The sequence below is a fragment of the Bos mutus genome, chromosome 3 (assembly GCF_027580195.1).
Source record: "Bos mutus isolate GX-2022 chromosome 3, NWIPB_WYAK_1.1, whole genome shotgun sequence".
Classification (NCBI taxonomy): domain Eukaryota; kingdom Metazoa; phylum Chordata; class Mammalia; order Artiodactyla; family Bovidae; genus Bos; species Bos mutus.
Window position 1 is genome coordinate 104,452,530 of NC_091619.1, and position 12,387 is coordinate 104,464,916.

General features: G+C 43.3%; 1 protein-coding gene across 18 annotated transcripts in view; it reads right to left on the minus strand.

Annotated features, from left to right (window-relative positions):
• MACF1 (microtubule actin crosslinking factor 1) overlaps nucleotides 1-12,387 on the minus strand; it is a 337,029-nt gene that overhangs the window by 97,439 nt on the left and 227,203 nt on the right. For all 18 annotated transcript variants that reach the window (XM_070368375.1, XM_070368374.1, XM_070368377.1 and 15 more), the window contains 7 exons: nucleotides 9,832-10,350; nucleotides 8,898-9,074; nucleotides 8,520-8,643; nucleotides 7,462-7,670; nucleotides 6,765-7,082; nucleotides 2,430-2,596; nucleotides 1,028-1,184 (listed from right to left, as the gene is read on the minus strand). In XM_070368375.1, the coding sequence (XP_070224476.1) occupies nucleotides 1,028-1,184; nucleotides 2,430-2,596; nucleotides 6,765-7,082; nucleotides 7,462-7,670; nucleotides 8,520-8,643; nucleotides 8,898-9,074; nucleotides 9,832-10,350 (1,671 nt within the window). The remainder of the gene's footprint in view (nucleotides 1-1,027; nucleotides 1,185-2,429; nucleotides 2,597-6,764; nucleotides 7,083-7,461; nucleotides 7,671-8,519; nucleotides 8,644-8,897; nucleotides 9,075-9,831; nucleotides 10,351-12,387) is intronic.

A 12,387-nucleotide genomic window follows, 5' to 3' on the forward strand; every position in this document is an offset into this window, starting at 1 on the left:
CAGAGAAAGACACAGAGCCATGAACATCTGGCAAGCTCATGCGCCGAACTTCAAACTTAACCTTGTCAGTTCTTTAATTAGTCACTCTTGATTCCAAAGAGCCACAGTTCTCAAACTGTGCACTGACTCATAGGATATTTTAAATTTTTGAGGGAAAAACAGTGACATCTGTTGGACACCATGTGAACAACTACTGTTAAGCTGTTTGGTTCTGACCACTTAGCAAGTGAGGTTTTTTAGGTTTTGTTTTTTCTGGCCTTGAGGTGCCATGAAAAACGTCTTGAAACATAAAGGGCACCATGAACCAAGAAATCAGGGAACCTCTGTCCTAGGGAACTCTCCACAGCAAATGCTCCTAGCACCCTCTCTGTGAAAACAATCAAACTCTTCTCTTTCATCTATTCAGGATAAATCCTGTTTTACTAAGAAAATAAGGACAAATGCATGAGAGTTAGGTGGAGGCTGGTTTCAATACAAATAAGAAACATATCAGAGGTGCAAATAGAGCTGATGACAATGAATCAAGATAGCAGAGAAGAGATTTTGCAGCAGATGGGAGAAAGGTGGATATTACCCTTGTCGGTATCTTCCCACCAACTGACTCTAACTTTCCCTTAATTAGTTATGGAGAAATTCTCTCAATTTTGTGATGACATGTCTGGTCACTTGCTCCCATATAACTGTCTAATTCTCAAACACACGATGAGAGTGTAAGCTTCTCAAGACTGGACTCTGATGACCATCTTTCCTATGACTTACCACAGCATGACAGTCATCCCCCTAAAGAGCTGAAACTTTATAGATATCATTCCCAGATTTTTTTTTTTTTAATAGGAATGTTTTGGTACTCAGTGCTTGGACAGGGGTAGGCGGAACTCACATGAAGAGCATGCAGGCACTGCTGTTCTGATACAGATGGATAACTTCGGTTTCTCACACCACTCCCCCACCACAGATTGAAATGAGTACATATAAGCTTCCAAACTGCTGCCTAGCCCGACTCCTGGAGATCCTTTTGTTCACCTACCTTCAGGTGTTCAATCTGCTTTTCCAGCTCTTTAGTACTCATGAAAGTCTCTGCAGGTGGAATATTCCCTTCAGTTTCCTTCAGCCATTTCTGGAAAATCCTAACCAGCTTCCGGAATTCATCTAATTGCTCCTGGCAAGATGACGCATCTTCCTCTCTGTCAAGGGAGACATTTTGTTACTTGCCAGACGAAGCTTTGTAAAGAAGTCAACTTGAACTAAAACTAGGTTCATTCTAGGACTCTAGGCATCAATTTCCTAACAGGGCCTTCCCATCTCATAATCTTTTCCATGGCAGCTCTGGCTAAACAACCACATATTATGTAGGAGAGCATCAAACTGAGGAATCCGTTGCCCTTGTTTGGACATTTCTGGGGAAAGGAGTCTTCAATCTTACTCGAGGCTAAAGTGAAAGTGAGAAAAACTAAAGGCAGCCTGCTATTTAGGTACTGTGATACAATGGAAAGAATGCAGGCTTTGGATCTCAAGTCCAGCTCTGCTACTTTTTAGGTCTTTGACTCTTTTAAGGCCCAATTCACATGCTAATTCCTTTAGCAAGGAAGTTGCCAAAACAAAGGCTCAGAGAAGTTGGGCTAAGCACACCCATGAGTCAAATAAATCAAGGAGAAAGAATTCAATTTTGAAATTAAGTTTTGGAAATGGTCACATCTGTTAGACTTCAGACCAGAGATCCTGGTTCTTCATACAGCTAAAGGCCCTCCGCAGAGGGAAAGAAAGACAAAACCTGCTTGGCCTGTGTCCTATCCCCTTCGCCTGCACTAAATAACCTGCTGCTCACAGTGGTGATTTGAGCAACTGCTTTCCTCTAGTCAAATCGAGATATTTATAGCTAAACCAAGAAAAGTCTTATCAAACTTTTAAACCCACATGAGGCTTTCTGAGGGAATTAGAGCTTTTCAATAGTGAGCCAATAACCTGAAATCAGCCATCTCTGTCACACATTCCCATGTTTGCCTTCAAAGAAGAATCCAGAAACTCCTCCATCATAGCAACTGAAATGTGGTCAAAACCAGCAATGTGAGTGCCAAATAACCTCTAGTTACGTCTGTGAACGCTCTTCCATTTTTTCTCGTTATTTCTAATCCTACCACAATCCTTCTTGCTGTCTCAGATTTGTTCTGTTTGGTCCATGTGACTTGGGCTTTCCCTCGTACAGAGGGGGAAGTGAGCCCCATTACTGAGAACGAATTCACTATTTACTAACAGAAAGACCACTAAGTATTACGCAGACTGAGTAGCTTTGTCTCAAAGAGGCATTTTCCAATCCTTTACAGCTCAGTATCAGAATTTTGATGCTATCTTTGCTGGTAAAGGAGAAGTCATTTCATTCAACAGCAAGAACAAATTAGCTCCATGACACTGACACATATATGAAAACTCACCTTTCTTTAATTGTCTTCTGTAGCTCTGAGAAGTCCTTTTTGAGGTTCTGCACCCTGTGTTGGTGCTGGGACAGGTCCAGAGCAAAGCCACAGGAGCTCAGGTCAGTGACTAGGTGCTCAAGAGTATCCAGATTCTCCTGTTGGTCTTCCATTTCCAAATTGAGCTCCTGTCAAGCAAACAGGAACTGTATTCAGTCCTCTGATCTTTATAAATACTTAAGACTCTAAAAGAATGAAAGGTATCTAGATTAAAGCTGGGATACATTCTCTCTAATCTGTAGAAAAAGAGGGAACAAGGACTTCCCTGGTGGTCCAGTGGCTGGGAATCACTTGCCAATGCAGGAGGCATGGGTTTGATCCCTGATTTGGGAAGATTCCACATGCCCAAGGGCAACTAAGCCCATGTGCCACAACTACTGAGCCTGTGCTCTAGAGCCCTTGACAATTGCAACTACTGAGCCCGTGCACCCTAGGGCCCATGCTCTCAACAAGAGAAGACGGCACAGTGAGAAACCCATGCACCGCAACTAGAGAGTAGCCCTCACTTGCTGCCACTAGAGAAAGCCCACATGCAGCAGTGAAGCCCTAGGACAGTCAAAAATAAAAACATTGAAGAAAAGAAAAAGAGGGAACAAGAATTGAGCATTTCACTGTGTTGACTGCTAGATCAAAACATAAAATATGTAGGATTTCTCCAATCCACTTGAGAGCGGCTGGAAATCAGAGAGAAGCCTCGTCTCCTTTAAACAAATCTTTGAAGAATCCAGAGGCAGCATGACAGAATAAAAGAATATAAGTTTCTGGTGTAGAAAAGATGTGAAATTCAGTCATGGCTGTGTCGCTTACTAGTCTATGATCTTAAGCTATTAAACTTCTCTAAGCTTTCATAGTCTGTCTATTCTTTAAAACAGGTAAATAAACTCTTTACTGTTATTTAACACTGTATTGAAGATATTGGCCAATGCAATTGGGTAAGAAAACACATTTTGTGGCATAATCATTTGAAAAGAAGAGATAAAACTATATTTGCAGATTACATGAAAGTATATTTGTAAAATCTCAGAGAATCAACAATATAACCAGAGTGAAAAGTGAAGTAATCCAAGAAGGGAGAAGAATATAAACTCAACATACTAAAATCAAGAATAACACAATAGCAGCATAAAAGGTACAATTTTAGGAATCAACTAATAAGAAATGTACAGAACCTTTACAAATAAAATTTTAAAACATGTCTGAATGACATGAAAGCCGACCTGTAAAAATGGAAAAATGTCCGTAAAGACGTGTGTATGTGTATGTGTGTACGTATGCACACACATGCTGTGAATAAGTGAAGTAATGTGACCCGAATAAAATGTGACCAACATTTTCCTCTAAGACTGATAAAGTTGATCCAAGTGTTCACATGGAAAAATAAACGTACAATTATAGCTATGAAAAATCCTAAAAAAGAAAAACATGGGGGAGATCAGCCTTACCAGATAGTAAAACATACCATAAATCCTCTAGAATGTTAACAGAAAGACCAGTGAAATAGAATACAAAATCAAGAAACAGAATTGAATACATATGACATTTTGTATATGATAAAGACAGATTCTCAAATTACTGGGGTAAATACAGATTTTTCAAATAAATGACATGGGTAACAACTAGATAGAAATTTGGGAAAACATAAACTTGAATTCATACTTCATATATACTTCAGAATAAACTTGAATTGTTAAAGTATTAGAATTTTAAAAAGAGAGGAGAAAAAAAGAAACCATGGAGGTACAGTTCATCATAACCTGAATATGGCAAAAGGCTTCCAAACTATGACTAAAAATACATCTTCAATGAAAGAGTGATACCTCTAGTCTCAAACTATCCTATAAAGTTACTACAACTATACTACAAAGTCATCAAAACACTATGGTACTGGCGCACACACACACAAAGACATATACATCAACGGAACACTACAGAAAGCCCAGAATATACACGGATAAAGAAGATGTGATACACACACACAAACACACTCAGAGGAATGTTACTCAGCCACAAAGCATGAAATCTTGCCATTTGTGACAACATGGATATATCTAGAGTGTATGATGCTAAAGGAAATAAAGCGGATGGAGAAAGACAAATACTGTTGATCTCATTTATATGTGAAATCTCAAAAACAAAACAAGGGAACAAACAAAAATGAAAACAGATTCATAAATACAAACAGGTGGTTGTTAGAGGGAAGAAGGGTGGGAGAATGGCAGAAACAGGTGAAGAGAATTAAGAGGCGTAAACTTCTAGTAATAAAATAAATTTAAATCACAGGGATATAACATATAGCATAAGGAATATGGTCGATGACACTGCAATAACTCTGAGTGGGGACAGATGTTTACTAGCCCTATCATGGTAATCATTTCATACTGTATTGAGATGTTGAGCCACTATGTTGAACACTTGAAACTAACATAATACTGTATGTCAACTATATTATTTCAATTAAAAAAAACGGATAAAATCTACTGTGTAAAAATTTAACAAAAAATTTTACATGAGCAAAAAACATCCTAAGGAAAGACAAAAGACAACTGTGAGAAAGTACGGCACAAATGAACTTACCTACAAAACAGAAAAGACTCACAGACACAGAGCACAGACTTGTGGCTGCCAAGGGGACGTGGGGTGGGGGAGGGAAGGCCTGGGAGCCTGGGATTAGCAGATGCGAACTATCACATGTAGAATGGACAGGCAACAAGGCCCCACTGTACAGCGCAGGGAACTAGATTCCATATCCTGTGATAAGCCGTAATAGATATTAAAAAGAGAACGTCTATAACCAAGTCTCTCTGCTGTGTAGCCGAGACTGGCACAACGTTGTAAATCAACTATATTTCAATTAAAAAATTAAAAATAAAATAAAAATAGATCACAGAAAAAGAGAGAGAGAGAGAAAGATTTCCTAATCCTACCCACTGAAAGGACCTAGAAGCATTGGCATCCTGGTGGCTCATGCAGTATCTGGATTTTGATGTCTAAATATAATTCTCCAGTAAAAACAGGCTTCCTTGGAGAAATAGGTGATTTCAGGTATGGGACAGGGAAATTACAAGGTGACCATACACACTGTGCCAGAAAGTAAGACAGTACTAATATACTGGTGGGGACATGTCAGAAAGATACCAGGAGACAGCCTAAAGGGGCTCTCATTGACCAAAAATGGGAAATTGCTTGAATATAAAAAAGAACAATAATGATAATGAGTATGGGACCCCATAGTGACACTCTTTTATACATTTATAAAGAGAAAGAAAACAGCAATTGGTAGATCGAGATGAAAAGTATGCAAGTGTTTATTGTACTATTCCTTTTACTTTTCTAGAAATTGAAAAATTTTCAAAACAAAAAGCAAAAAGTGAGGAGAGCAAACCAAACAAAACAATGAGCTCACAGTACAGTATGGAAAAGGTTACATAGCTGGATAAACCCAAGGTAGTGATGCGGACATATGGCAACGCTAAGGTAGTACAGGTGGTAGGTGGGCAGCTGCAGCCATTCTGGAGCTCAAGTTAGCCACTACTTGATCAAATTAAGTGCAGGCATATACTGTGATCCAGCAATTCTACTCCTAGATACACATCTGTATCTGTGGAAGGTAGTATTTTCAGCTCTGCCTACTAGCTGTATGGTAGGATTACACTTCTCTACCCACTTTGAAAGTCAGGTATGATCGTGTGAAACTTGCTTTGACTAATAAAATGTAAATGGATATGGTATGTGCTCTGAAACTCCAGTACTTTGGCCACCTCATTCGAAGAGTTGACTCATTGGAAAAGACTCTGATGCTGGGAGGGATTGGGGGCAGGAGGAGAAGGGGATGACAGAGGATGAGATGGCTGGATGGCATCACCGACTCGATGGACGTGAGTCTCAGTGAACTCCGGGAGATGGTGATGGACAGGGAGGCCTGGCGTGCTGCGATTCATGGGGTCGCAAAGAGTCGGACACGACTGAGCGACTGATCTGATCTGATCTTCCCCTTGCAGTAGTAATCATGAAAACATATGTCAGGATGAAGTTTCCATCAACTTGAAAGACTGATTATGGTGAGCTAAGTATCCCTGCTGATCTGGGCTGAACACATGCTATGAGTGAAAACTAAAGCTAGGCTGTGTTTTTTAAAACTGAACAAACAATATGAAGTTTACAGGATAGCTGTGAGAATTCTTTTAGACAGTACAGGTCAAGTTTCCAGTATACTGACTAACATGTGCTTAGTAAACATTTGTTTTTCCTTGCCCTTCCTTCCCCTTTATTCCACCAATCTGGCAGATAAAGTCTCACCTGAATCTGTTGGAAGAAATGTGCAATATCCTGATCTGGCTGATTCCCAGAGGCCAGCAGCCGACTTTTGTTTTCCATGAATTGCTGCAGCTTCTCAGAGAGATGTTCAAACATCTCTGCCTGGGGCAGAAGCTTCTTTAGGGAGCTCTCCTTTTCTTGCTGCTGTAGACAGAGCTGTTCGAAGCGCTGGCTCACCTCAGCCAGTTTGCCCTGCAGCACAGCGGCCGTGGTGCTGTCTGCTGTCTCCATGAATTGGGTCACCATATCACGGGTGGCCTCCAAGCTGCTCTTCTGCCGAGCAATGTCCTGCTTCAATTTCTGTCATCAAGAGCATATCTGTCAGCTCCTGGCTCACTTATTCTGGGACATCTGAGCCACAGACTAATAAACTTCTAGTAACCACATGCTCACCTCCTCAAAGAGGCTTGAAGGACTGCAACTGAACCTTCAGAACATCATCGATACCCTTTCTTCTCCACCCCAGGCCACCGATGACTTTGCTATTACCACTCTCCCTCAAGTTTACCAATGGTTTGGAAATTGAGCGGACATACCTTTGCATTGATTAGCCATCATCTCTAAGTCTATTAGAATACTCATGGAAATACATTCTTTTCCTGATACTTTTCCAAAACGATGCCACTATGGTAGGTGGCAAATATACCCTCTCTGCTGACTCCTGGGGCACGAGTCTCACCATGTTAGTGGCCAGGGCCTCCTGGACGACTCCTGATGACAGCGACACCACCTGCTCCTCTTCCAGGTTATTTTCCACTTCTCTGATGGACTGCAACAAGCTGTCCAGGCTTTCCTGGACACTCTGAGACTGGGCAATTGCCTTCTGCAGCAGAGCAGAGCGCTCCGCCAGGCTGCTGGAGAGGTGTTGGAAATGGCTGAGTATGGAATCTGGAAAATCAAGGCCATGACAAGAAAAAGTGAAGACAACTTTTCTGTTGCACTTTTTAAAAAATGTATTTAAATTGTACATGTTAGTTATTATAACAATGGACATCAAGGCAAACAGAATAAGCTGAAATACATCACTATTTGAACCAAACTCAATAAGCATTGTATATTTAGCACCTACTAAGTGCCAAAAATTGTGCTCAGTGCTGAGGACTAAAGATTATTATGATAAAGTCCCTGCCTTCCACAAACCTTAAAACTCTAAAAGAGAGTGTAGGTAGTGGAAGGCATATCAATTAACCATAAAAATAAAATCACAAGTGCTATATTGGTACTAGGAGTACTGTACTAGAGAAGCCAGAAGGAAAAGTTATTTATCTTTTACTTCTTGGGGGTGGGGGTCGGGGTGGTGACAGGAGTTTACCAAGGAAGAAACTTCCTGGTTACATCTAGAAGCAGGAGCAAGATTTCATCATGCACAGTAAGCACCCGTCCACGGGATTTTCCAGGCAAGAGTACTGGAGTGGGGTGCCATCGCCTTCTCCGTGATAAATGTTAGCAGCTGAGAAACAGGACAAACTTCAGGAGGAAAGCAACGAGGAAATGACTAGCTCATTTGGGAAAGGAAGTCGGGTGTGGTAGGAAGGCGAGTGTCTGCGGAAAAAGGGGTGAAGCCGGGCCACGAAGGCCTCCTATGGTGTGAGATTCAAGTTCATTAGAGGGTTAGCTCTTTGTGCTTGGATCCGCAGCTCCTCACCAGCAGCACAGATGCTTGTACACAACGGTGTGAGATACCACAGAACAGAGGGGAACCCTTGGTGGTAGGGGAGCGCTCTGGCCATTTCATACCTGTAGTTTCTTGAACATGCTTGCGGTCGGGGGCTGGCTCCCCTTCAATTTCCATGAGGTCATGAGCTACTTTTTGGAGTTTTTCTACAGGTACTTGGTGCTCAGCCAATTCCTCCTGCAACTGCTGCTTGTCCATGAAAAAGGACAAAAGAAAACCATTAGAGTGAAGTAATCAAAGCTGGTTTCTAGGATCAAGAGCTACTGGGCAGCTATGTAGAATAATTCTGTTTATCCACAGCCACAGATGTCAGAATATAGTGTTCAGGAATCAGATATTGTCCAAGGCATCCCGACCCCTGCCTTTCACCTCTGCAAGTACTTGCTTTGCTTTGGGGGTGCTCTGAGCTGTGGGGAACAAGAGCCCGTGCCCTGGCTCACCTTTGTGGTTGCAAACTGCTGTTGCAGGACCCCCGGGTCAGAGGCAACCGTGTCTGAGAGGAGCTTCTTCACACTGGCCTCGCAAGCTTTCATCCAGGCCTGCAGGCTGTCAGCGCTGCTCTGAAACTGCTGATACTGGCCTAGCAGCATGTTCAGGTGAGTGCCCAGGCGTGTACACTGTGCCAGGGAAAGAAGGGAAAGCAGACCAAAGCAGGTCAGGCCAGGGGCAGCAGCCTCCCAGGCAAGTCCAAAGAGGCCTGCCTGTGCTCCAGGGACCTGACTGTGACTGCAGGTAAGGACAGGTGAGCCTCCCAGGTAGATGGGAGCAACCATTTTCTACAAGTGGGTCCTGATTGTTTGACCCATACTATCCACCCCAACTTTACTATATACCGGGGAAGACACAGTGAGTTGTATGACAGGCTACTGATGAAATACACATCAAGCTGCAGGCAAAGGTGGGGCTCAAAGGTACAAAACATTTTCCCTTTGGGAGCATTGAAGATGTTGGCAAAAACATAAGACAGGTAAAAAGAACTAAGTGGATTCTGTATCTTAGGAGCTAAAGGAAGTTCTTTGATAGGGCGGAAGATGAAGCTTTACCCTAAATGTTGTGTCCAGGAATGAAGACTATATATTTGGTTTAAGTTTCCCTGTGCTCTGTCTCTTGGGAGTCAACGCCTGCTGGTCAAAATACAGGGAGGCGATCACTCCCACCTTCACCACTGGAGTAAGACATACCCCTAGCTCAGGTCGAGCATAAGCCCCTGGGCTTCCACGTTTTTTTTTCCCCAGAGGCTCATAAAGATGTTCTGCAAGTCCACTTGCTCACTGTGTCCTGAGGTTCTTACTGTAAGCTGCAGAAACCACCCACGGCTGTGTGAGGGCTGCCAGGACTGCTGCACCAGGGGGCCGCCAGATGCCTCGCCCATACCTCTGCATGGAGAGTGCTGTATCTTTCTGTCGCGTCTTTCAGCTTGGCCTTCACTAAGGTTCCGGTTGCTGACGCTTCCCTGCCATCATCGAGGCTGTTTCCTGTGTCCAAGACCTTCTGTCCTGAGATCGTCACAAACCGCAGGTCTCCTTTGTGGGAAATGACATCCTCCGAGAAGCTCCCCTGCCGCTTCAGCAGGGCGGGAAGGGCCTCGGGGCTGCTGCCTCCCTGATGCATGCTCTCCAGCTCTTTCTCAGATCGCTCCAGCCAGTTCTCAAACTCCCGATGGTCCTGCAGAAACTTCTGCAGCTCGTCCCGCAGCATTTGCACCTGCTTCAGTTCTGCCTCCGACTGGGCCAGGGAAGTCGCATACTGCTCCTTCAGCTCTCCGAGCTTCTCCTGCAGCAGCTGTTGCTCCTCGGGTGTGAGGCTGTGGCCGTGCTGGTCCAGGAAGGCCTGGGCTGACTGCGTAGCCAGGATGAAATTCTGCTGCTGAGACAGCAATTCTTGGTGACGAGCCTGGCAAAAAAAATCCCCCCAAACAGAGGACTATCAGTAGGGATACCACAGTGACTTGGTTATGTCTACAGCCGGAAGTAGGGAGAGATCTCAATAGGCCACTTTTCCAGCTGCTCAGATATCACCACTCTCTCTGAATTGCTAGGTATTATGCCATATGCTAATCCCAGGTGAACGGATTTCCCTAGGATCTGACAGCTATCGTGTGTTATCTCATCTGACTTGCGCCACCATCTGTAGTGCAGGTGGACCATATAATTCCCGTATCAAAGAGGGGATGAGTGAGTGCCAAAAAGGTGTTGTATGTCTTAACAGAAGCCATGTAGATAATCATGGGACAAACTGTGACTAGAACTGGAGTCTCTTCCCTAAACTACCCCAGGTCAAAGAGACGGTACAAGTGGCCAACAAAACTACCCACACTGATGGAAGGAGTGAACAGTCTTCACAAGTCATACATGTGACAGCATAGAACAGGTCATCTGCAAATGCTAAGCTGTGAAACATGTCACTCACATATCCTTGAAGAGTGTTCCTACTAGAAAATATCTTGGGAAACTAGTTTCTCAGATAAGCAATTTGCGTATTAGTAAGCATAAACTGCCCTTCTGCGTGGTACAGACGGTACAGGGAGTCTGCACTTGTGTGTGCTCTGTTTACGTATGGGCACGTGGACCCTTCTATTTAAGAAAGGGAACATAGGTTCTTTGAGGACAGTTGTGGCTGCTTTGTTTTGTTCCTAAAATGTTCTTGCCGAGGCTAACAGAAGACAGTGGGTGCTTAGGAAGTGTTCTTGACTATCTGTACCTTGAATGCATCTCCCTAGAGAAGGACAGTGGCAACCTGATGGCTTCAGCTTCTGATGCCATCTCAGGGAAGCTGGGGTGACAAATGTATCTGGCTGAAAGAGAAGGAGGGGCAGCACTACAGCTTGTCTGTGTACCACAAGATGTCCCCACGCTCATCCACCCAAGGTAAGGTGGCTCCCTTCCCAGCTAGGATGGAGCTGCCAGCAGGCAGGATCAGGGAGCCCCTGTGACAGCAGCACCATTTCTGCTCTGTGCTAAGACTGCCACGGCTTTAGGGTACACACTGCAGCGGATCTGCCAAGCGCAGGAAATAGGTTGCAAGAGGCAGAAATTCTATGAATACAAAGTAAGGCAATGGCCCACACAGGCTGTTCAACAGAAGCATTCCAGCTAAGCCAATTTTATTTGCTATAAAGGTGTCACTACTAACACATGGGACCCATGTGTTTTCTAAGTTCCCTAAATATATAATAGTCTTTTCATCATGCACTATAATATGCCTGCATATGCCAGTTAATATCTTGGAGGTGATGGATCTGGTTGGTTTACTGGTTTATCTCCAATGCCTGTCATACAGTGGGTTCTCGATAATTGCTAAAGGAATAAATGGGTAGAGAAAAGTAAGAAATGATTTCTTGAGAGGATCAGGGAACCATTAAAAGAGTTAAGCAGAAAGACAGCATTTAAGAAAGCTCACTAAAAAAAAAAAAAAAGAAAGCTCACTTAGTAGTGTGGGAATGGACTTGAGGGTAAAAGTCAAGAGGCAAGGAAACCAATAGAAGCTACTATAACACAAGGGAAAGCTGATAGTAGTCTGAACTGTAATAATACCTCGATAGAGATAAAAAGTGTGATGTCTTTGAGAGATACAAGAAGCACGGGATTTGATGACTGATTCAAAATGGGAGAGGGAGGGAGGGGAAGGAATCTAGGGTGATATTTTAGTCGGGCAAGTCAGTGGGAATTTAGGAAGAACATTTGGGGGAGAGGTACTTTAGAAAACAGGAGGTCCATTTCTCAGGTTGAGGTGCTTGTGGTTCCAAGCTGCAGAGAGAAGGATTTATATACTCAAGACAGGCATTCAGGCTCAAGACAAATAAATACATGGAGATCACTAGTAACAGGAAGTGAAGTGTCATGGGTGGATGAGATTACCTAAGGAAAGTATATTCTAAATGATTAAGATGAGGCTACAACTTGGAAGTGCATCAGTGTGTTTCAGAAGCTG